The sequence below is a fragment of the Zonotrichia albicollis genome, chromosome 2 (genome assembly GCF_047830755.1).
Source record: "Zonotrichia albicollis isolate bZonAlb1 chromosome 2, bZonAlb1.hap1, whole genome shotgun sequence".
Lineage (NCBI taxonomy): Eukaryota > Metazoa > Chordata > Aves > Passeriformes > Passerellidae > Zonotrichia > Zonotrichia albicollis.
In genome coordinates, this window is record NC_133820.1 from 29,997,417 (window position 1) to 30,023,362 (window position 25,946).

Consider the following 25,946-nt stretch of genomic DNA (forward strand, 5'->3'; position numbering starts at 1 on the left):
ATTGCTTTCCTGCTCCTTAAAGATGTAGCTCACTTGAATGGTAACCTATTTTATTAACATTTTCTGTTCAGATAATTTGTTAAGTTTGAAGATATCTGTAGTATCTAATTGACCCGTGTAGCTAAGAGTCCATCTGGAAATCTAGGCACACACTAAGGAAGATCAATGAAGTGATTTTACTGTTTGTGAAAGCAATTTTTGTGGCCTAGTTTATGCATCAAAAAGGATAATTCACCTGTCCTATGTTTGTGAAGTACCTCAGCAAACACAAAAGGATAGTCTATTCACTTTATGCACTTACTTTTTCAACACTGTGTTGTAATGGCATGTTTCCAAGCAAAAACATACTTTCCTCTTTAATCTCATTCACTTACATATACATCAACTATTTGGTATAGCAGAGTGGTTAAATTCAGGCTGAAATGTGGTCCAAAGGAGAAATGGAGGCAGAAATATGTTCTGTAATTCTTACTGTAGAGGAATAGAAATTCTTTCCCCATGTCTCTAAATTTAGGGCTTACACTAGCACTGAGAAGCAGTATTTTTAAAATAAAATGTTGATTTGTGAAATAGAAATGACAAATATTTTAAGATCCAAATGGCTGCTTTTTTGTCTTCCTTCTCCATTGCAGTTCGGAGTATCTGCTCAGCTTTAGAGATGCAATCTCTTTTTCTGTGTGACTGCACAGGGCTTATTTACAGAGCATATCCATAACTGTGCTTCAGCTTGCAGGGGTGGGAAGTAGAGCCCACTTTGTATTGGCAGCATTTCTTTTGTGTCCTTAAAGAAAAATCTTAAACAATATTTATAAGAAAGGATCAGCATAACACTACCAGATGATTCAAACTGTGGAAAAATTATGTTTCACTTCTGTAGGGCATCCCACATACTTAGTTGCTATGTCTTGGCTTAGTTGGGATTCTTTTGCATGTATATATATATATGCACACACACATACATATTATTTTTTCTCTTTGATCTATTTAGAAGAGAGAGAAAATTATGTCAACATCTGCAGTGATGTTACATTGCATGCACATAGAGCATAGGCAGAAATAAAGGAGGAGTGTGTCTTTTGGGGAAAAAGGGGTTTGTAAGTATCCAGGTCCTTGAGTATTCCTGGGCTTCTTGGCTTCAGTGGTACAGCTCTGTGAGGAAAGCCCCTCTGGAGCAGAACACAGGCTGTTTTTCCCTGGTTTGGGATCAGTTTGTGCAGCAAGTGTGGGACCATGCAGGATCCCTGTGGAAACTGCAGTGCTGTAAAATCATGGGTTCTGTCCAGCCAGAGCACTCCAGCTAGGGTGCAGTAGGATGATGTGGGGAAGCATTTACTTCTTCTCTCACTCTGCTCTACCCTGCTTGCATCACTCTCCTGATCTTGGTCATGATGTAGCTGGTGGCCCAGCTCTTCAGTATTTGGCATTTCTGCTTTCCAACCTTGACATGAAAGGAATTTTATGTTTTATGATTCTGATCCTCTCTCCAAGGACAAACTTGAAAGCCATAGTATTTTTTCTTTAACATCTGTGTGTCTCAATAAGTTTTGGGACTCTTGCATTTGGAGCAGAAAATTCAGGCTAGCAAATTTCTACCATTTCTTGAAAGGACTGAAAATCACCTCTGCCTTGACACCTGCAGCAAGATCCCCCCAAGTCAGGGCAGTGTTTAGAAAGTAACAAAAATAGTAATGATCCTTGAAATTGGTTTTGTTAGACTGAGTTAAAAGGACAGGAAAGGAAATGTGCGGAGCTTGTCCTGCTTCATAGCACATCAATCTCTTGTGTGAGTGCCAGTAGTTTTGGGGTTTGGTTTTTTTCATGAGATTAATATAGAAGGCCAGAAACTATTTCTGCCTACAGGAGCAGGCATAGTATATCCTGCATTCTCTGTGTCTTCCTCCTCTGACTGAATGCTGAAGCATGAAGCATATTCTGAGATGTTTCTATGCTGTGCACTTGCACAGTAGAAAACAGCAGTAGGTGGGGTATTGGAAAAGTTAATAACACTTACTCAATGTGGAGGTGAGAAGGTAGTTTTGTTTCAGCAAGACAGTGACTCATGATGCCAAAATGAATGTGATGAGACTCATTTATTTTAGCTTAGATATCACACATACCTGTTGAGGTCTGAGATAAAGCAAGCAAACCCTCAGTAAGCGTACTGTCAGAGTTCAATACCCTGTAGTGATCCAAGTTGTAAAAGCCTGCCTCATCACATGAGAGCACAGAGGGCTCTTTCTGGGGCCTTTTGAAAGGAAGAGTGGTGCCTTTGTTGGCAGGGTGCTGCCCTGTGCCAGAACACCACAGCGGATGGCAGCATGTGCTCTGCATTCATCGTTGGTCTGAATCCAGGGATTCTGAAGAATAAAGGAAATTTGAGAATATTTCCTGGATTGGGGAGTGCTATGAACAGGTCCCATTGGGTGTCAGCAACATGAAAGGCACTGCTTTACTTTGTTCACTTCCTCTCTTCTTCACACCCCAAGATGCTGAAGAGAAATTCTGCAGGTGAGGCATAGTATTTCTAAATACATGGAGGGCTTTTTGTTCTCAGCTTTCTCTTTCCTTGGCTTAAATTCAAAGTAATGACACTGTTTTACCTGAAGTTTCTTTTGACGACCTTCACTCCTAAGAAGCCTAAAATCTCATTCCTGAGTTTCCTGGGGATATCTCTTACCACCTGTGGTGGGTTGACCCTAGCTGAACATTCAATGCCCACCAAAACCACTGCCCCCCGCAACTGGGTAATGCAGAGAAAATGTAGCACAAATCTCATGGGTTGAGATAAGGAAAAGTATATGTGAATGGAGCTGAGATCTGTTCTATTTCATTTTCTGTGTCAAGCTGTCGTGGCATTTGATTCCAAAGGACTCATCTCAGAAGGAGTGGTTACAAAGTGAAGTTCTCATTCTAGTGTGAATGAGAAAACCAGTCCTCGTTTTGGTCTTTAATTCCTCATTTCTCCTGCCTAGACTGTTTTGTTACTCTCACCCATCTGTTAGCGACCTAATGAAGGCCTCTGAAGGGTTTCTTAAGTCCCTTCTCCTTTTTTTTTTTTGACATTAGACTTCCTGTGGTAACATGGAAGCCTTGTATACTGTTTTGGTACCAAGTTGTGAAATGCCTCAGAGCACAGGAAAACCATGTCCAGCCTTTAAAGGCTGTGGTGCCAAATAATGTGTAGTCCTCTCCTGCCAGATTCCGTAGTGCCCCTGAACAAACACACTGAAAGTGAACCTGTGGCTACTGGAGACTATGAAAATGCTTTCCAGGGAGTCAAGCTGACAGAGCTGGTGCATCAGAGAAGAGTGTGAATCACTAAGGGTCAGACCCTTCGGCCGTGGATGCTCAGTGTTACAGAGGATCTTGTGGGGAGAAGGGAGGCTCCCTCCCTGCTGGAAGGAGGAGGATGCCCACAGTCAGACCTCAGTCGCTGCTGCGCGGTTGCCATATGGACACGGCTCTGTGCCAGTGCCAGCAGCTCTGTCACTGCCTGGGGACCGGTGAGTGACATGCCTCTCCTGCCAGGTCGTGCAGATCTCCAGGGGCTGGCGCTCTGCGGGAGGCAGCGCGGTGCTGCGTGGGCGCTTGGCACATGGCTGGGAATGGTTGAGAGCAAAGTGCTTGTGCACAGCAGACACTGTTGAGTACCTTGAGCTTTGCTGCAGAAGAAATCAAGGAGGAGAGATGGATGCTCATCCTCAGGAAAGTTTCCTGAAACAGAAGAAAAGAGTCTGAACAAAGCAGACATTTCTCCTACAAGACTCCTTCTGCAGGCTGCAACCCAGGCTTTTTTCTGAAGAGCTTTTATATCCACCTCACTTGCAAGCTGCCTGCCTAGGATCTCATTGGCATTCTGCTTTTCTGCTGTAATCTCATGTTGTTAAGGAGTGTGATTTTTCTTCTTAGCTGTGCCACATATAGAAGATTACATAAATACTGTGGAAATTTTGGGAGAGGGAAAATGAAGTAGAAGAAGAAAAAGAAGAAAAACCAAACCCAAACCACAAGCCCTTCCTCTAAGAAGCATTTTGACTTTGTAATATTATGTCTTCCTCACAGAGGAAATTCAGTTTAATGTAGGAGGAAGGCAGACATGCCTCTTTACCAAGAAAACCACAAACTGGCTTCCTAATGGTCCAACTGTGTTAATGAGCAATTACAGACAAACACACTGAGCTGAGGTAGATTTATTCTCCTGGCAGCTGTTGACCAAAGATGGTTTGATGCAGCAGTGCTTTTTCCTCCTCTTCAGTGTTGAACTCATTTCCATCTCCTTCCTCTTGCCCTCTTTTCCTGGGTAAATAGAAATTCACTTTCTAGATTGAAGCCATTTCATAAAGGTGATACTTCTGAGATTCAGCTCTCCCATTAAACCAAAGGATAATTCTAGGATGGACAGAAGGCTTTTTTTTGCTCCTCCTTACAGCACAATGCTTCAGTTTCTCATTTTCAAAACAGGTACTTTAAAAAATGTGCCCAGGATACAGGGGTATAATTTAGCTTTGAATACAGGACCCTTTCTGATGGATTGCCGTGAATGTGTGTGAGCTCTGAAATCCTCGATGACAGGGTCTGTGTCAGTGTTGAGGGCAGCCAGGCCAGCTCTCTGGGGGGGACCCTGGGCTGCCGTTCAGTGCTAGCAGTGCACAGACACCGTGTTGCTCTTTGCAGTATCGAAAGGCTCTTTTAAAGTCTGAAACCAATCAAATAATAAGATTTTATCGGTTGTGCTCCCTTCTTTATCGAAAGAGTGAAAATTTGTTAAATATGGTTGCAACTGGGGACGGAGAGGAGGAATAAAACTTCAAACAGTGCTGCTAAAAACAGCCTAGGCTGCTTTTGTTTGGACTTGCAAAACGCGGCAGCTTAATGCCTCCATTGTATGCAGGGGGAAATATGCTAATTCAAAGCACATTTCCCATCAGAAGCCCTTTCAGGCCTGTCATCGCTGAGATATGAAGGATGATAAAAGCGGGGAGCAGGGGAGGCCGCTGCTGTGGGAGCGCGGCTGCGGGCATTGTGCGCTCAATGCGGCTGCCGAGCCCGCTCACCCGTGAAGGCCCGGCCCGGCCGGGTTCCCATGGGCGCCGCCGGCCCCGCCAGGGCTCGGGCCTGGGGCGGCCTCAGGGCCCGCGGTGTGCGAGCACCGGCCAACAGCGCCCATCCCGCAGCCCCCTGACCCGGGGTTACTCTCTGCGTAACACGGACAGCTACTTTCTGTTCACTTTAAGTGCACTTTAAGCTGAAATAACAGATTTTTTGTGACAAGGCCTCCATCGGTTCTTTTCCAAGTTGCTGATGCGTGCAAGGCAGTGGCGCTGAGCTCCCTCTGTAAAGGGACGCCTTCAGCTCGGGAAATGGGGGATGCTGCAACTGGCAAGAGTTTTTTCTTTTCAGTTATGCAACAGAAGGGAGTCTGTGAAAAGCTGCTTATTCTGTTACCGTATCTGTATGGTTATGTTTGAGGTTGAAATAAATGCATTCTTCAGTGTTTGGTATGTCTGTTTGAGGTTGAAATAAATGCATTCATCAGTGTTCAGTATGTATTAAACATCTTTAAATACTGACTGATATGTATAAAAGCCTAGAGTTTGGGGTTTTTATCCTTCTCTCCTAAAGTTGCGAGAAGGTCTTTAAATGATGGGGTTTGTCCCAGGACCCTGTTGGTCTTGAACTAGGGAGATGCTCAGTTTACTCAGGAATACATTTTCTGTCTTCCTTTAAACACGTGTGTGTTGTTTTATTGTAGAGAATTTGGGCTTTAGTGAAATTGACGACCTGATAATGTTGCTATGATATTTGCTTGGAAACAGTTTGAAGTGGCAGTGAAAAATCAGTTATAGCTTGTTTGGTTCTATAAACCTGCAGTGTACTAATGGCAAATTAAACTAAGAAAATGGGCTTTTGATTGTGTTTGCAATCTGGTGGTGTTCTGTCTGCAATAGAATATGTACTGCACTTGAACACACAATTAGTTTCTGAGACCATGGGTGGAAGTAAGTGCTTATAAATACTCTTAAAGCTCGGGCTGGTCAGTTTCTTCCCTGTGCTAATAAACTTGAGAACAAGCAGTTTGGGCTGGGTGATTTTGGCTAATCATGAGAAACTATGGACTTTTTCTGCAACTTGTGGACAAGTCTGTGAGATGCAACATGCCTTTGGTCACCTCCACCTACACTTGACATAGTAGTTTTTTTCTACATAGTGTTCTTCTGTTCTTCAACAGAAAAAACCTCAGTCAGAGCCTTGGGTGTTGTTTCTGCCTTGTACTTTTCTCTTGTTTTAATGTTATGTTTTTTTTTTTTTCAATATATAAGTCCCTTCTCCCTTTCCCTGGTTCCTTAGCTCCTTTCTTTTCCTCTCCAAATGGTGCCGAAATGTGGAGCAGATAATTGTACTTCAGGAATCAGGAGTAGTGAGATGGAAGATGTGTCTGTAGTACTACAGAAATCAAAAATGCCAAGGGCATTTTCAATAACTAATGTGAGTGTCTCCAGAGGAAGCACACAAAGCAAATGTTTAGTGTTTACACCTGGGAAGCTGTGAGTGCAAGAGAAATGGTTATAAATGTGCTGAAAACCGGAGAGTAGAAATAAAACGGGATAGGAATGATGGAAGGAACAAATAAAGAAAAGTAGATGCTGGATGAATTTCACTCTGAGTCATGACAAAGTGCAGAAATTATGTCTTTCAGCTGTTTAAAACAAGTGAATGTCACGTTTGGAAAGAAACAGAGATGGGGATGTAACTAGGCATTGCTCAAAAGAGAGTCTGGGTGGTTTTCAGGCAGCAGGAACGGAGCCATTTCAGAGGCTGGGGCCCTGCTCCTTCTGCACTGGCTGCAGCGGGGCCCTGGCCATTGTGCAAGCCTTCCTTTGTGCCAAGCCTCAAAACCTGCCGGGCCACAGAGTGGCTCTTCTCGCCAAACACTGAAAGGCTCCAAGCTTGAGACACTTAAAAAATTAGGCAAGACAAAGTGTTGGAAATATATACTCTTGGGCATAATCCTGCCCTGGCAAGGGATTTTACTTGACAGCCTATCTGGGAACCCAGGCTGAAAGCTGCTACTTTGTCCTTAACTCACCCTATAGCACTTTTGTCTCCGAGCTCACTTTGTATGCAGGATCACCCACTGCTGAGGTTCGGCAGAAACTGAGGCGTGACATGATCCAGACGGAGCTCCAACCACACTCGTTGTTAGCAGGTTAAGTCATTCCTTGTTTACAAAGGTAGAGGGGTGGAGTTTTTTCTTAATTGTGCTGAACTCCCTGAGTGCACACTTAGCTTTTTGTGGGCTCAAGAAAGACCTGTAGAACACTTGAGCGGCGGCGCTCTCAAAGGCTTTGCAAAGCGCAAAAGAACCACTGCTTTCGACATGACTGGGATCCCAATCGCTGCAGCTGGAGAGAGGGGACTGGAAAAGCTAGACTGGAGAAGTTGCTTGGCACATATTTAGTCGATGAGTTAATTGGACACTCTCAACGTGGGACTTGTTAATGTCCTGCTGGTTTCCTAATGAGGATATCTGCTGTTGCAAAGAATACAGTGATTAATTGGGGACCATTTAGTTAGTGTCTTAACTGAGGATTTCATGACTAGTGTCTTATGTGTGAACAGAGACTACATTTGCAATTCAACAGGCAGTCCAGCACTGCATGACAGAACTGAACCGGTCCAGGATCTTTCCAAAGTATAGTTGAATTACACTAGAATGAGAATTTTCTGTCTTGGGGAAACAGCTACAGTCGTCGTGACTTACAAGGTGCTGAAACCTCAAACAGTGAATTTCAGTATCTCATACCAATCATTATTGTGATGCTTTCTTTTATCTCAACATTTTGACTTTTGAGTTCAGTGGGCTTTTCAAAAAGTTGATGCACAACTGCCCAGCAATCCATGAGCTGCTCTAGGAGCAATGTATGGCAGAGCCTGGGGCCCATGGTGCTGGTTTTCCAACCTGGGATACTGAGATAAATGTGTGGCTTAGCTGTGGCTTAGCTGTGCTGCAAACTCCAGTCTGATTTTGGCTAACTTGGTTCCTGGCCCTGAAACCTTGAGCTGCAGGAGTCTGTAGCAGTCTGTACACTGGGATGGCTGTGCATTCACTATCAAGCTGAATACCTATTGCATGACTCTAGGGAATAATTAGTATGCATGCCTCATGGTGGTTCCAATGGTGCTCATATGGTTTACTGTTCAATAAAAATACATACATAATTGTATGTGTTTTCTTCATATACATATGAATATGCACACATACATGTTTTCTGCATGTGTACATACATATCTGTGGTTTATGCATGGACTCCTTTGTGACATTCTAAGAGGATTCTTCATCCTTGTCCTTCCCCATGTACCCCCAGTATGCAGTGTGAGGTACCCTTCTATAATGAGTGCCCCTGGTTTCTTTTTGGGGAGCTGTAGGCTTTTGCACTTCTTTTTATTTCCCTGCTTTTTTCCATGCTTTGTGAAGAGACTGGACTGAAGCCAAGACTGAATAACAAAACGAGCACTGAATAGATGAGAGATTGTAGGTGGGATGCTGAAGTCTATGCGAAGAGTGGGAGGGCAATTTTAAAAATCAGAACTGGATGTAAAGTTAACAGAGAATTGTCTGAGTAAATGTGACTTTGTGGAGTAAAAGGCTAAGTTTGTGTCAAGGCTGAACTCAGTGCTGCTTATTTATAGACAGAAAAAAAGAAATCAACAGGTAGCCTCCCAATGCCAGGCCTGTGTCAAGCTCTTGTGTTTTGAGATGGAACAGCTGTATTAACAGGAGTATATTATAATGATACCTTTGCTGCCTTCTAAATTGCTGGCAGAAATAGCTCTTCTACAAGTACAAGAGGCACTTCTACTTGAGTGCTGGCAAGTGTGACATAAATATCTAGGATGCTATTTCAGTATGTCCAAGTATTCAGAAGCTCCAGTTAGTTTCCTGAGATGGCAGCAAGCTTTGACAACAGTATTGGAGAAGAGGGTTCACAGCAAAAGCTAAGTATGTTGGATTGTCTTCAAAGTGCAGAATTAAGGCAACAAAGACAAAAGGCTTGAGCATAATTTTTTCCTGCTGCACTACAAGGCAAAGGCATGATAGCTGAGAATCTCCCTTCAGTTGTGATGGACAGAGGGAGCAAAAAAAAGTGGTTATGTGTGCCAAAGTCAAAACGTAGCCCTTAAAATTCTGGAGGAGCATTTGAAGTACTGTTGATGGCTTCATGTACTAGTCATGAAGTATGTGAGGATCTTGCCGCTGATGGAGAGAAAAATTTATGGAGATTGGGTAACTCAAAGGCTTGTTTTGCTGCTTCATTGTAAAGTTAAAGCATTTGAAACGTGCCATGCAGTACACTTGTAAAAACTATGTGTGGAGCTGGAGTAGAAGCTGAGGACAGCCACTGGAGCTGGAGCTCTGAACACTTGCCTAATGAAAGTTCCTCCTGGGGGATATGCTAGGAAGTCTTTGCTTTCATTTTCTGTATTTCCATGCTCTTTCTACTGTAGTCTAAATGGGCTCTAGTTTGTCATCATATTTTTTTCTGGCTTGCCAAAAGGATGGTGCTACTCCAGGCAGCCTCACAGGAGAGGGATGCAAGAAGTGATGTTGATTCCGCCCTATTTTGTTTTCATTTTTTTGCCTTTCCTTGGAAGTCTTTGGGATGGTTGAGAGTCCTGTATTTTGTCTGTCAAGAGTTTTCAATTATTTTCCCCAGATTTTTCTTTTTTAAATACAAGTTTCTAAAACCCAGGAAAAATGTTACTAAGGCCCTTAGATTAAATAAATAAAATCCATCACTTTTAAAAATTATTTCCTTTTGTGCTGTTGACTGCCTTTCATAAGTGGAAATGGAGCTCCCACCTGCTTAAGAAGACATCAACTTTTTATTTCATTTTGACTTTCATTATAGTTCTTCAGGCTGTTTTCTTTGGTAGACTTAGCGTCTCTACAGCTATCTTTGAGACTAGAACTTGATGAGACCTAACTATGGAAAAGCCATGCAGAACCATCTGCTCACTTTCTAAGGGACTTGTTTTTTCCTTTTGTGTTCCAACTGAATGTTAGCTGTTGGTGTATGTTCTGGCTCTGGGCTGTTTATTACCTTTGATTGTCAGCCGTGGCTGTAACTGTAGTGGTCTAGCTGGAAACAGGCAGGCTGGACAGAGAGCTGTACGTACCCCCACAAGTGAGTGACATCTCCTTTGCCTGCTGCTTGTCACCAGGCATTTAGCTTGGCAGCAGTCATTGACATCTTCATGAGGCTTTGTTAAGGGAGTCACAGCACTGGCATCTTCACGCTGTTAAGGTTTGCTTACCCTCCTGGACTTAGCTCCATTGGTTAACTCAGTGATTTTCTTTGGCTGCAGAGATAACCACTATCCATGCTTAAGCCTTTATTTTTGCCTTTCCTTACAGAAATTTGAGACTGAGACCCCCTAAGTGCAGTGCAGACTCATGTCTGTGTTTTATACTGTGGTATAAGTGCAGAGATTTTCCACTGTTATTTGTTAATTTGGATTCGATATTCCCAGTAACCTAGTATATCTGAAAGAATGAACCCCAGTTTTTAAGTTTTTGTAAGGTACTTGCAAGATCTATGACTGCTGCACAAGTGAAAACTTGTCATGCTTTGATTTTATCCACATGGAAAGTTTGCCTGCTTTTGCATAAGTATTTGGATTGGGTTTTATAAGCAAGTCTTTGGTAACTGGTTTAAAGCTGAACATGAGCAATTACATTGCACCAAGTGGCTTCACGTGTATTTGTTCTTTCTCTTAAATATTAAAAAAAAAGTTTTCTACAAGTCATCTTTAAAATTAGTTGTTTGGACTATGTGTCAGTCTTGTTTGAAGGACAGTCTCTGTATTTTAACTTCTGAGTCTTGGATCTCATAGATAATCTCAAATTGCTCTTCAGCTATGTGAGAACACTCTTTATTACAGCTCTGTGAAGCCTTTGTAGAAATGGCAAGTGTGTATTCATCTCCTGAAAGCTTGTGAAGAATTTGCTGTAGCTTATGGTAGAGCTTCTCAGCTTGCAGGAATGTAAACTAGATTCAGTGACATTAAAGATAGATGTTCAAAAGAAACTAGCACATGAACAGAATAGGGATTCTAATGTATTTTTTAACTTCTGCAATTGTGCTATTTTAATTGACTGAGCAAAATGATTAAATGTGTGGTTTGGGGTTTTTTTTAATACCTAGATAAAATAGATTTAAGTCTTTTTTTAAAACTATTTTGCAGTAAATGTGACTTGGTCTGCAGTGTCTTCACATACTTTCCTCCACTGCTATTCATCCTGAGGTTTGGCAGTAGGCTCAGAGCTGTGCTTTAGCAGCAGAAACCCTTGCTGCTCAGCCCCTCTCCTCATTTTCACTTTTATCTTGTTCTGCAAAAACAAAATGCTGGGCTGAACTTCTCAAATGTAACTAGCTGCCTGCCCTGTTGCTGGTTATCTAAATCAGCTTGGTCTGTACAAGCAGGTTTTTACTGAATATCAGTCTTAAAAGTTTTGGGTTTTAAAGATTGTTTTCCCTTTGTGGCTTAATCTTATGCTGTGTTGTCATAGGCATAAACTTGATGTCTCCCAGTCTCATCACATATTATGACAAGGATGTATCTGTTTAAGGGAGGGAACATTGAATGAGACAACTTGCTGGCTGAGATTAAGGCTTGAGGCACAAGATCAGCACCATGTTAGCACTGGAGGAAATAGTATAGTTTGTTTTATTTGCTGTATTTATCAATGATGGTGTAAAAGTTTGAAAATCTAGAAATTACTTAGGATGATAAGTGCTTAAAACCTGTCATACATTGCAGCAATCCAGAAAATAGTAACAAGGGAGGGTAGAGAATTTTGCACTCATATATCACTTGGAGCTTTTAGGGGATGGTAGGTTGGTAGGACTAATGCTTTTGAAGAGTTGGGCTTGATGATTTTTGAAGTGCTCAGTTCAGGTTCTGGTGAATTTGATTCTGGTATTGTGCACGGATTTTTCATTGCCTGTTTGGGGAAGGGGTTATTCTGGGGAAACAGTTGAGGAAATAGTTTCCCAGCCTGTTAATTTTGAGTTTCTGAAACATCATAAACTCTGAAGTCCTGAGCCTGCCTAAAATTCTGCTCACCAGTAGGAAAGTGTGCAGCTGTTTGAAGGAGTAGATCTCACTGGTAAAGAGGGGAGGGCTACAGTCGTGGGCTTCCTCCAGGGACAGTCTGTAACCACAGGTTATGTCTAATGTGTTTTCTGCTTAAATAAAGGAAATTCCAGATTATGTTTGTATTTTCTGTGTGTTTATACTGATAAGTGCATTGATATTGCACCACTTGAATTAGGTTATGAACAGGCCTTTTGTAACTTAGGGTAGTCTGAAGGGAGGTTTCAGCCTTTTAAGGTTTTAGACCTTCCAGTCTAAAAGCAAAGATCATTAAGAAAGAGAGATCTAGACTGTGACAGAAGTACCAACTGCACAATGAGGCGTTCCAAAAAGAGAATTTTATGTCAGAAACAATCAAGCGCTTTGACCAATTACTAAAATTTATGTGACTTTCAGCAAGGAGAGTGTATTTGGTATGGAGTTTCAGTCTTACTGATGTTAAATGGGGAAAAGCCCCACTCTTCGTAGAACCTTTTCTTTGTGTAATCATTATACCAACAACTTTTAGTAATGGTTAAAAGAATACAGCAAACACATCAGCCATGCTTTTACCTTTTGGCTGATTGTTTCAGGGAGTGTGTTTGCAGTGCGTGGTCTTGCTGGGGAGGGATTTCAGTCTGTGTGTGGACTGCTGTCTTGGCACTGGAGAGGAAGGTGGGGGAAGTACGCCTTGCCGCCTGGGTTGAGGTCTCTGCTGTGCCACTGATTTGATTGCTTTCAGGAACCCAACCCCTTGTCCCACATTGGCTCCTGAGGATACTGCATGCCATCTACAAATTACTGCCATCATCCTGCTTACACAGAGGTCTGCTGAAGTGGGAGCTTCAACTGCAGACTGTTCCTGGACTCCAAGGAAGCATTTTAGGCAAATGCTTGGCATCAAGATTTATGCTGTGATACAAAACCTTAGGATATGACCAAGACCTCCTGGCAGCTGTGCTGAAGCCTGAACTCTGAGCAGTAATGCCCAAAGCAAAGCAACAGCTGTGTTGGCTGAGGTGAGAGAGGAGGGTTTGTGCACTAATTTCTTGAAAGAGATGAGAACCTTCTCTAATGGTTGGGTCTGAGGGCTTTTGTGCTTTTCACTTGACATCTAGAAATAAAAATGCGCAGCAAAATTGTGGGTTGTACTATCTTCAACTAGAAGAGACTAAATTGCATCTACAAATCTTTGGACTGCTTCCCTCTTCCCACTCTCCTCTTTGAATTTGTTATAGGGAACATGCAGGGTGTAGGTTTTGACATCCCCAGCATTTGCTGAATCTGCTGTGAGTCTTTGCAGGCTGCAGAACTGGCTGCAGTGGCTGGACCACAAAGGCCATTACTCCACCATCCTACACACACAAAGGGCTGCCTTTGGGCACTTGTGCCCTGTGCAGTGTGTTGCACTGTAAGGCATTGAGAGAAGCAAAGTGACAGGCAAGGTTAATTAGCCTCAGTGCAGCCTTAAATGTGTCAGTTGTCCTGGGTTTTGGGAGGGGAACAATACTCCTGTGTGGTGTAGGCCTGCTCTGTGGCTCCCCAGCACAAGAGTGGGCTGGGGACACCTAAAGTCACCTCATGCAGTGCAATGCTGGCATGTCTTGAGTTTGTTGCTCCCAAGTGCAGTTTATTTGATCATGTTGCAGTCTGTCTGGATTTGGGGAGTGATCAAACGTGCTGAACAGCAGCTCTGTGCTCACTCCCAAGCATGGCTTTAGGTCTCTAGTGGCAGACCTCCTTTTAAAGCCCAAGTTGTGTTTTCTTAAACATTTTATCCTTTAGAGTGTTGCACGTGCATTTTAGCTTCCTGTCTCCTTGCTTGGATATTTTTTTCTTCTTTTTTTCCCCCCATTGTGCTCACGAGTCAAACAAAGAATTAAAATTTTCCATGTACGTACATATATATGCCTGCTTTTGCTTTTATGCTTCTCTCACACAGTCTTTTACCGTGGGTGAGCGGATCTCTCAGCAAAGAAAGCAAACAGAGAGAGCAGACCCATCACCCCCCACCCCTTGAAAGAGCAGAGGGCATGTGGAATAAATCAAAATGCAAAGCATAATAACAAGGTCCCATGGGAAAGGGAGCCGTGTGATTGTGTGCCGGCGTGCACTCCCCTTGGAGACGGCGGCCGGGGGGCTCACCTCACCGCGGCCGGGGGCTCCTTTCTTTCTGCCGTGCATCTCCCCTCCCGGTGTCACCACGCCATTCACTACCCGGAGAATTGATTAACGTTGGTTGGGAGACGGGAAAGCGGGGCAGAGCGGAGGGCAGGAGGAAGGGGGCGCGCTCGGGCGGTGCTGTCCCCGCGGTGTGGCACGGCGAGGCACAGGATGGCTATTTTATAGCTGGGGACCCTGGTGACGTATAGCTGAGCGAGCTGGCACCGCTCCTCGTGGACCAGTCAGCGGAGCGAAATTGAAGCTGACAAGACTTTTCTGGCATTTTGGAAAGGACTGTAATCTACTGTAGGGGAGAACAGAGCCGCTCAATCACCGCCGCTGTAAATAGGAGACGGAAGGGAGTGAGAAAGGAGGCGAAGAGAAAAAGTGCTTGCTGGGGGGGGAGGGGGGGCGGCATTTTTGGTGGATGGTATGAAGCCAGCCATGGAAACTGCAGCGGAGGAAAATGCAGAACAAAGCCAAGAGAAAAAAGGTACCCAGGGGTCTAACAATAGCCTGTTTAAATCTTTTCATTCAGGGGGCTTAAAGAGGTTTAGGCCAGTTTTGTCACTTTTTCAAATAGCTCTTAAACAATCATCACTGCGTCTTCGGGCTTTCAGCCGTCCTTTCCTGCATGGCTTGACAACAAATTAATAGAGCATCAACCTTTCTGTCTGCGTCTGTATTTGCTCTGAATCTGTCCTAACCTTATCCGAAATGATGCTTGAAAAAGAAGTCTCGTTACTGCTGCGTCTTTGACAGATTTTGGTGAATTTGGTTTACAGAGGTAGCGTGTGCCTGTGTGTTTGCATGTTGTTTTCGGAGCCGTGATCTGGTGTTTTCATCGAGACTAGCCATGTAGCGAGGCTTTGCAATGCAGTGTGGGAGACCTAGGTTATAGCAACATATAATAGATTATAATGTCACACAACCTTCGTGTAGTGAGCTCCATGCCAAATGCTACTCTTATTTTTAAAACTCCTTTTCTGTGGTGTCATATGGCAAATTTTACTTTGGTAGCTATCTGCCTGCACTATGGTAAGGGAGAACAATGCAGTGAGTTTTGCAACATTAGATTTCAGGATGTGTTGATCACTGAGAATTGCTGCTTAATGGAGAGAACAATTCCATGGTAATGGTTCTGTTGTAGGGAGATGGCAGCGCTGAAAGAGAGGTGCTTCATCCATCCCAGCTTTATAGGTTGATTCTCTTTGGTCTGGAGTGCTGAACTTCGGAGCATAAATTCAACTCGCAAGGGATATTTTCTTTCTGTGTTGTATAATTTGTGTCAAATAACCGTTCCTCTTCAGTGCAGCAGACTACAGATCATAGCAGTTTGTTGGGTTTTTTTTTTTTACTGAATGGTACAACAGCAACAAAATTATTTAAATTTCCACTGTCTTTTTACTTGAGCCATAGTACATTTTTTAACCTGTTGTGTATCATTTATAAGCAATCTGAGTATCTCATGTGAGTATCTCATAGGCTTAAGCAGCTGATAAACAACTAGTGCATTTCCCCAAGCAGAATTCTTTCATCGATTGTTAAGCAGTTCAGATATAAACATGATAAATCCCGGTAGTGTCCAGTAACAGATTTTGTTTTCCTGCTTTGAATCTGACTGCTGCTATACACTTCATATAAAACAAGCTTCAGTTTCAAGTAAATGAAATTTGTCAAGTGATTAGACATAGTACTACATAATCCCTTAGGGATTTCACAAAAGGAGGTCCACTGATGAGAGATTAAATTCCGAAAGCCATTAGTGTATGTGGACAATAACCCACCTCACTGCAGATTTTGAGTAATTAATGTACAAAATGTCCTGAATAGATTGACTATAAAACCACCTAGATCATTCTTCAAAAATTACAGCAGTTCTTTCTTCTGATTGAGGAGCTTTTTTTAAACCAATGGAATTCACGTTACAATGAACACTAAAGAAAGTTATCCGCATGCATTAGCAGCTGCGCAAAACAAAATGTGTTGCTGAGTGTGTTTATGATGAGTTTATGGCTTCCCTTTTGTTTTGGCAAGGATGAAAGAACAACATGTAGAACAGTAATTCTGCTTCCAAGTCAAGGAGGTTGATCTGTTGCTTTCATCAAATGCAAGCAGGGAGCCTCCTATCCCAATGTTACCACAATTTCTTATTTTTTTCTATGATAATTTTATACTTTGGATGTGTTACATAAGTATATGTATGTAACACTTGTAGGCTTTGTTCCTGCTGATTCTCTGATTCCTGAAAGTAGCATACGGTCTCTCACAGTATGCTCTGTATTTCTCTTCACTTAAATTCTCAATATGCTTCACAGCAAATTAAAATGCAGAAAGCTGAAAGTCCTACTCCTAATTTCTATAGCAAAACAAATAGACCAGATCCCCTGCAAAGTTACTGCTGTGAAGTGGTCATGGAGAAGAGGTATTTGGTTTTGAGGGTCAGGTTTTCCAAAGTGCTAAATCTGTCGAGTCCAGTTGGGTTTTCAGATGGGCTCAGCAGGCATCACGTAACTCTCAAATGTCAGAATTTTTCAATAGGGCTCTTTCACCAGCAACTCCTGTGGAGGAAAATGGGCTTTTTCTCTGTGTAAAGAAACTCACAGGAAAATGCTGCTGCTTTATTTTGGGGTACAGAACAGAAGATTTCATTTACTCTCTGGACCACATCTCTTACTTGTTATGGCTCACATGCTTGCCAGCCTTGCAACATTTTCTTCCTCTTCAATCCCACCTGGAGTTGGTAATGGCCATCCTTTATGAGATGCCCTAGATCCAGTTAATTCAAGGCAACTGCCACAGCTTGAAGCAGCTGAAGTCCTATCATAGGGTCTTTCAACTCTTCCTTCTAGAAATTAATTGCAAAGCCTAAGGAGATAAACCACCATCTGAAGGGGTTTGGGAGATGCTGCTCTTGCTAGGACTGAGCAAGGGAAGATCGTGAGCATTCTGCTTTGGGTACTCAAGTTCACACTCAGTATGCTTTTCACTGCCATATTCTGGGAAAGTATCTGCATTTATCTAATAGTAAATCGTGCTTTTAAGCTAAGAGGTATTTTCCCTTAGCCAGAATTTTAAGCTGCATGTTTCTGAGGTGTGTTTTCAATGCAAGGACCTTCTTGATGATGTGCTGTAGTTTTGTGGAATAAATACTTGGAGGAAGTTGGGCTAGGACTATGTGCTGTCTGTGTACAGTCTCCCAATATTGGGAGAACCCTGGAGAGCAATGCTGCTGAAGCCCTTGGCATGAGCAGCGAGGTCTGTTTTCAGTTTGAGCACCCAAAGCAATCGTATGTGAGCACTGGTGCCACACAGGTATTGGGTTGTGTTTCCCATCTCTGTGGCAAGTGTGGCCAGCCAGCTGTTTTGGACTGCTGTGTAGCTGAGACAATTTGCACAAGCTAATGTGCTTTATGAATAGTTACAGATTGATAAACGAAAATTGTTGAAGATTATTTAGACTTTTTAAATTTCCTAAACCGTATAGACCTAAACCATGCTATCTTTTAATAATTTTCATGAATCCCCTGCCTGATTCAGGCAGCAATACTACCCAGCTGATGGATTCAGTGTTTATCTGACATTTGTTTCTCTGCACCCAGATGAGTGGCTGCTGTCCCAGTTTTTTTAATTGGAATTGGAACAACCCTCATGTTGATGGAGATAAGAAATAAGTCAGCTTTATGCTGTGTATCAGCAGCCCTTATCAGAGGAAAACACCATGAAAGCTGAAGCAAAATGTTTAACAGATACTTTGCAGGGCTGCAGGACAGATTGGATGCATTTTAAAGATGAAGGTTTACAAATTATTACAAATGACAGGATTTATCTTGCAGGCATTAAATTAAATCAGAATGCGAGGACTGGGCAGGCAGATTTACTGAGGTGGAATAAATAAGAAAAACGAAATGCCGTTTTGCATCAGCAGTGAAGGATATAGATCCTGATACACATTAGCAGAGACAAGAAGTTTCCCTTTTCATTTGACTGTGAGAAATACTACCAAGTTGCAAAATAAAATAAAAAAAAGAAAAAAAAGAATATAAACCCCAACTGTGGATGACCATGTTGAATTCACCAATTACACACGGGATGGAAGAAAGCCCTGATACTAGGGTTTAGGTTCCTTATATGAATACATATGATGTTCAAATTGCCTATGCTCTGCTGAGGAATAATGAAGACCAGTTTGAGCAGCTGTACCAAAGGTCCCTTTTAATTGGCTCTTCCCTGCTTATGTTCTCTTGATAAAAGAAGACCTTGTGGTTAGTAATAGCTGTGAGCTCTATTATTTTTATAGTATATGAAGCCATATTTCAGGTTTTAAGCTCTAAATAAACAAGTATATACTAGTCCAAAATGGAAAGAAAATACTTTGCTTGTCTTACACTATTGCACACAGTTGTACAGTTGTGTTTAAATGAAGCTGTGAAGTGCAGTGTGAGAAAGGAATGGATTGTCGTGCAGTTTATTTCACTTTTAGTAAAGTTATTTTCACATAGTGAGTTTATGACATTTTGATGCATCACAGATGTATTTTTCATTACAACAAATTGGAAAAAAAAGTATTTTTTTAAAATATGTGTTATGATCATGAACCAAAATTTCCAGGGTACCCACCTAATGTAAGGCTCACACAGTGGTATCAGAGCTGTCAAGCCATTCAAAGATATTTAGTATGCTGCATATTTCCCCCCATTTTAAGCAGTTGATTGGTGTTTCAGATCCACTGACAACAATTACTGCCGTAAGCATAAGTCCCTGAAGAATACGACTGTAGGAAGAGAGGTCCAGCCCTGGGAGAATCTGGGACACACGATATTCTGGGGATGATAATTTGGCAGGCTTAGTGATTTAGGTTTTAATGAATAGGATTTGGTTTCTAAATAGGAGGGGGTTGAAAAATACTCAGACCATGCACTCATACTGGTCTGAACAACCTCATGAAAGCAGAAAACTTAGACATATGTGCCATGGGATATGGTAACGGGGGTGGGGGAAACCCAGATGGCACTGGGTTGTGTGTGCACAATGGATTTTGCAGCAGGAGCAAAGGGGGCAAAGAGGGGGGGAAGACCTCCTTCAGTTACTCTGACCCTTCCCCATTTTCTGCCCAGCCTTGCTCCTTGTCCACAATTCATCACCAGATCATCAATGACCAAACAACACCCTCTCTTTGCTCCCATGGACTGCTTCATCCGCTGAGACAGATGAATATTAAAATTGTGTTTCCTCTGAACCCAAAAGATAAAGGCAGCAAGCATGAGGATGTTGAGCACTGTGAGTTTGATTACAGGCATGCAGGATGATTCATCCCAATGAATATTGAACACCACGGTCTCCATCCGTGTGCCTGCATGGTGTGACATGGAAGCATTGTCAGTTCAGTAGCTGCTGTGTCTGTGCAGGACTGAGGACAACCTGGTTCTGGCAGGAGTCCTTGACTTTGGCTGTGGGTGGAGGATATTGTTACCTAGACCAGGGAATGCAATTAGTGCAGTTAGTTACTCAAAAAGCAAAAGGTAAAAGACACCCTTAAGCCTGTTCCCTTTCCCAATGATTCAGGGTACAGAGTTAAATTCCAGTGGATATGGACTGTGTGCAGCAGCTGTTAAGCCACTGAAGCCTGGGTAGCTTTTGACCTGGTATGGATTTTACATGAGTGGACCTGGGTGGGTCCCAGCAGAGTCACCCAAGATGCTCTTCAGCTTCAAAGGTCGTGCCAGGCATGCACTAAGGGCTACCAAACAGCCACTGCTAAGTGGCTCTTTCCATTGAGCCAGTGCTCAGTGGAAAAACTGAGATTCCTTATGTAGTTTGAACTGCCAGCTAATGAAAGGAGCCCTGTTACTGCAAAACCAGAAATTGCTAATTAAAGAAACCAACTGCATAGAATATTTTCGCTTACAGAAATGATGCTACAAAGTTTACATGATGTCTCTGTGTTTCAGGGTTTGATGTTTGTACAGCAGACAGGTGACTTCACCAACATTCCCCCAGGCTAAGGGAGAAAAGGAGCTGCCTGCTCTGCTGCTCTGAACAAGTGCTTTTTGTGGCCACTGCAGGAGAAATCTCAAACTGTGGGTTCAAGCTAGTAGGATAAAATCTTCTTGATGTGGAAGGTTTGGCTTAGATGCTGCTGCAGTACAAATGAATAATTCTTTTCTTTTTGGAAGTCTTTGCAGCTGGTTACTTTTAATCTTAATTTAAAAAAAAGAAATCTGAATGTTACCAGTGTCCAGTAAGTAGCCTCAAAAAGGCAGGGCGCAGACATTGGGGAGGCAGAGAAGGAGAAGAAGTATGATGTACTAGAGAAGAATTTTGTTTTCCGTTTTGTATCCAATTCCATTTTTATGGCTTTCCTTGTGATCTCCCAAGCAGGATTGTTCCTCTCTAAGCAGAAGGAGATGACATCATCCTGAGAGTGTGGAGTCATTTTGGAACAGTACTTTCAACACATTTTGAATTTTGTTATGCTCATAAGATGTGGAAATTGTCTTTCCTAAGAGGAAGAATGAGCCACACAATACAGAATAATGTCTTCTGTGGAAGATTTACTGATACCTGCTTGCTGGTTTGTGTGTGAGATGCAGAGAGGGGGAAATTACCAAGCCATAAAGCATCCTTTAGAGAGCTATTGATGCTAAATTTATGTAGAAAACCCAAAAGACTCTTAGTATTGGAATTTGTTTGCTGATAAAGAAGACCAACAAATTCTTGGTTTTTATCTCTAGATCCAGCATTTGGATTCAAGGCTGAGATTTTTTTTCTCTTCTTGACATATGCAAATGTGGCTGTGCCAAACTCCTCATTGCACAAGCAGCCAAACCATATGAGAGGGACTGGGTCCAGGACTTTCTGAGCCTCTCATAGGCTTGAAATTTATGGCATTTCTACTTCTCCTTCCCCTTGAAATTTGTCTGTAATCTAGTCTACAGTAGATGACAACCTTCAGGTTCTCCACATGCCCAAACGCTGCTGAATTAGATTTGCTTCAGCCAGATATAATGGTTGCTTTCTCATTTAGCCCCTGCAGAGGGGGACTCTGGTGCATTTTGAATAAAGGTCTGTCAGTGTCACCCTGAGAGCTTTGACAAGGCCACAGTGGTAGCAATGGGGACATGTAGGCTCAGAAGTGGTTTGGTGCTGTTTCCTGCCTCCTCAGGGGCACAGAAACCCAGTGCCAGTGAGTGTGCCATGAGTGTGTGAGTGGGTGAGGTGAGTTACTGCATGTGGGTCTTGTTGATGGGCTTCCTCTGAAAAGACAAGGAGAAGCAGGACTGCTCTTGAACCTGAAACAAATAATTTTCAACACACTTGGTCCAGATTTTTGGATGTGAGCACAGCCTAGGTGAAATAAAGCCTAGGTGATATATAAAAAAAAAATTTTTTTCTAATGTAGGAAAGTATCAGTGCAAACCTCTGTGTTTGCCCTACCTTGACATGAAGCAATAACCTTTTTCTTTGACAGCATTAGAGTATTTTTAAAAAACAGGTAATGTGATTTTCCATGACTTTACCTTCCTTTTCTGCTGGAGCAGAGCTTTTTGTCATGGACAAAGAGAGGGACACATGAGAGTGGGTGGGGGTAAGGAATAGAGGGCCCTTCCTTATGTGTTTTAACTCAAATCCTAGGTAGAGTTTCAGCTATTCAACCTTTCTTAACACCTGTGTGAGCATTTCCCTCTTGATCATCCCTCCTAATCTCTTCCCTTAGTCTGTAAGGTTATGTTGTTTCAATTCTGAAACTACCGTGTGTTTTTCTGGGCTCTTGTTTTTAAAGTTAAATGACTGAAAGTACTGAACTAAGACTTGCTGGTGACACTGACTTTTTACCACCTAAAATTGGCAGTGATCACCAGACCAGAAATGGAAATTGGCAGGTACCACTGGATGTACAGGAGTTCAAGGCCACACCGGTACCATCATGTGCCAGCATTGAGAGGCAATATTAGTCCTTTGGGGATTCAAGGTAAATAAAGGGCTGGGTGAAAGGGAAATGAAGAGTTCAGAAATGGTAGTAGCATAAACTTAATGCTTTGCAGTAGTCCTAACAATTTAAGATAAAAGTTCCTCTGTTTTTCTTGTTTTATTTGTTAAGGCTGTAAGGAGTCTACTTCTTTTTGTATGAATACTTGACATAAATTTGAATTTCCTTGTTAATGCTTAAAAGACAATGTGTGGTGTGAGGGACAGCTTCCTTTTATCTGTGCTCCCAATTGCTTCAAAATTGTTTATGGATGAGATGAAATAGTTTGGGGGTTTATGTGGATGAATCTATCAGACTTATCAGCCACAAATGCAGAAATGACACTAAAGCAGTGACAGCAAATCTGACTCACTGGTAGCCTGTGCTTCCTAGACAATATCCTGTGGTTTGGTTTGCAATTTTCCCTTGCTAGAAGCACTAAATGCATCTGTGAGAGTCTAGAGGAGGATTTCAGGTGAGGCTGTAAAAATGGTTTGGTGATTCTCCATGCCTGTCGTTTTGGTGTCTGGCTTGAGACCTCAAGAAGATCCTATTTACTTTTCATGAAGCCTTATTTTAAGGGTCTGTGGGGGAATTGAGTTTTGAAGCATCTGAGAAAAGCACCTGAAATGAAGCCATGATTGATCACATTAGAAAATTCCAGTCTGACTGATGGATAGCACAGCAAGGGGTGTATATGCTCAGAGACAGCCTTTGCAGCTAGCTCAATCCAGAATTTTCCTCTCTTTATGGAGCTGAGTGACTGAAGCCTGCTTGACAGCTTGTTTGCTGGAGAGGCCTGCCTCCGCATCAAAGACTTTAATAGCAATGCAGGGAAATATTCACCAAAGCTTGCTGCCTCATCCTTCCCCTTCCCATCATATTTTCATACTCTTGTGCTTTAGGATTCAAATGTTTATCTATTTCAAATGGCTTTTTTTCCCCAAAAATACATAGGTCACAAATTTTGATCTGTCTTCAGTATCAATATTTTATGATGAGTTACCTGGGTGACAGGCTTGGGGCTGCTAGAAGACATTTCCAAGCCTCACGTTTAGTACACATGGGATATTTTACACACAAAGGAAATGCTTCAGGGAGTAGTGGTAGATTATGAATGCTGCCTCCCTGAGCTGTGAAGGATGTGGAAGGAGCAGGCTAGATCCTGGTTATCGGGGTCTTGGGCCCCTTCAGCTGTCCCCAGTGATGAGACATGTCCATATGTGCTGGCACAGATGAGCCAGGACACAGAGATGCACAGCCTTCTGTTACAGCAGCTGGGAGTCTGGCACCTAAAATGGTGCTAGAAACCCTTGTTTAGGCAACTGAACCCTTGTCAGTCTGCCTTGGGAATCTTTCTGAACTATCATGAAGGTAAATATGCCTGTCATGAAGGAGTTGAGGGTGAAAGGGTTCTTGGTGATGGTGAAAAGCCCCCCATGCTCACCAAAGCCCAGAAATGCCCGCTCAAGGGAAGATGTTTTAAATGCACTTAAAGAAATTAAAAGTCTTTTAGGCAAAAATGAAACCTCTCTGAATGGGTCTTGAGTAAAACCAACCTGCCAGTGATGGATTAGCCACTGTGAAAATGCTGGTCTTTTCTCTATTCTCTTAGCTTGCAGGGGAGATGTCACTTCAGTCCCAACACCAATGCCTGCTATAAAACACCTCCCTTCAGCACTGGCCTACAGCTCCCCACTGCTGGGTGGCACTGGCTGCTGTGCTGAGATAACCTCTGCTCCCTTGACAAACCACAGGCTTTCTTGGGTGCCTTTGTCTCCTCTGTCAGTGTCCAGATGGGCATCACTATGAGGGCTCCTCTGTGGCAGTCCTCATGGCATTCACTTCTTCTCCCAGCGTCTCCAGGTACAACATGATCTCACTTCCCTAATTTAAGCTTGAATCCAGCTCTTGAGCAACTAGGGAAGAGTCAGTGTGGGAGATTCACTGCAATGCTGGAGCCAAGACATCCCCAGAACACCTGCAAGCTTAATGAGCCTTTCAAAATGCTAAAACATTTTTTTCCCAGAAAGCAAAGTGCCCATCTTTTTCTCTAGAAAGAGAAACTTTGCAGTGGTTGTTTAAGATGAGCTTAGCTGTAGGCACAATTCCAGGTTGTTTGCTTTATGGAATTTATTTTTTTTTTTAAACCTGCTTCCCCCAGATGCTGGGAGGTGTTTCAGCTGCTCTGTGAGCACATAAGGGCATGTGAAGGTGGAGTATCTCACTGAAACAGCCTTACTGCTCCTTTGCTGAAACAGGCTCAAGTTTTGGAAATGATGTGGGGATTTAGCTGGGGAAATAATAGCATGAAAGCTGCAGAACAAAGGGCTTCTGCAGTTACAGTTCAGTTCTCTCACTGCTCCTCTTGTTCCATAGTTGAGTGAATATCTGGGAAGATCTTCGCATATTCAGTTATCTCTTAAATTGAGAATTTACCTTCTGAATCTGAGATCTGCCAGGCTGGAATACATACACACACAAACACACACATGCACAATGCACAAACACACGAGTTTTGGCCCTGTTTTGAGCTCTAGGGAGAGAGAGGTTGTGTTTCTTGTTTGCTTCTTTATAGCTTAGGGAGGAGTCAACTGGGGAGGCGGTCAATAGCGGTGGCTGGAATCCAGTGAGGCTAAAGTCTTGCTCTCCTGCTGGGTGCTGAAGGCTGGTGGAGGGTGAGGTGAGTTACAGCTGGCTAAAAGGTGGAGCTAAGAGTTTCAACTCCATTCTTCCAGGTAAGATATTCACCTTTGATTAAAGTAAAAGTCGGCTTTCAAAATCACGTCAGCCAAGATACAGGTGGGGGTGGAGGATGGTTGGATCAAGGAAACTCCATGTCCTTAAAGATTTTCACAGAGCTAAGGAAGTCACTCATGAAACCAAAATGCTTAGGTGCCTTTGTATTTCTACACTGAGCTTGTCTAGACCTTCAGGCATTTGGATGTCTTTGGCAGTTTGCCTGTTACTTCATCTCTTTTACCTTTCTGCCTTGAGTTTGTCCAAAATTATCTCCTGGGCTAGCACCTTTTGAAGCAGCAGTTCCAGCGTGTTGAACTTCCCAAGTGTTTCTTCAAGGAGGAAAAAATAAGGGAAGCAAGGGCAGGAAGACCTGAGCAAGGGCAGGAAGAAGGGAGAGTCTTCAGGCCTGTTGAGCAGTGAGTTGTTGATGTTTCAGCTGAGAGTTACAGCCCCAGTTTGGACCAGAAGCTGCCCATGCTGGTGCAATGTGTTTGAGCTCTGCATGCCAATGAGCATTTCCACATGCTCAGGCTGCACTGAATCCCAAAGGTTATTTTGGATAGTAAATGCTAGAACAAGTCTCCAGGAGAAATAACACCAAAGCATTTATCAATAATGCCTGATCTGTCCCTTATGTGAGAAGTCTATTTTTCAAATCACCAGCTTAATTTTTTTCCTGCAGAAGTAGCTTACAGCTAAGAAATATCCCTCAAGAATTCCCACTGAAACCTATTTGAAGTAAGGCCTTTTCCAAGGTATAAATTAGGTATTTTTCTTCTGCTATGGATTCCACTGTTTCATAGGCCAAAACTAAAACAGAGAAGACATGACATAAAATGAAGTCCTGCCAGACCTCTGTCCAAAAGCATTAAAGCTGGACAAGAGCAACTGTCATCCCACCATCTTGTGGGGCAGCAGTGTTCCTCCTGTGCAG

The 25,946-nt window shown here is 42.7% G+C and overlaps 1 protein-coding gene across 6 annotated transcripts in view; it reads left to right on the forward strand.

The window, feature by feature from the left end:
• GPM6B (glycoprotein M6B) overlaps positions 1 to 25,946 on the forward strand; it is a 106,627-nt gene that overhangs the window by 59,673 nt on the left and 21,008 nt on the right. For 2 of the 6 annotated variants that reach the window (XM_005491795.4, XM_005491796.4), the window contains exon 1: positions 14,550 to 14,794. The exons of 1 other annotated variant lie outside the window; for it this stretch is intronic. In XM_005491795.4, the coding sequence (XP_005491852.1) occupies positions 14,734 to 14,794 (61 nt within the window). In that variant the 5' untranslated portion in view covers positions 14,550 to 14,733. Of the gene's footprint in view, positions 1 to 14,538; positions 14,795 to 22,153; positions 22,274 to 25,946 lie in introns of those variants that run through there. 3 more of the 6 variants (XM_005491793.4, XM_005491794.4, XM_074534683.1) reach the window with 3 other exon arrangements.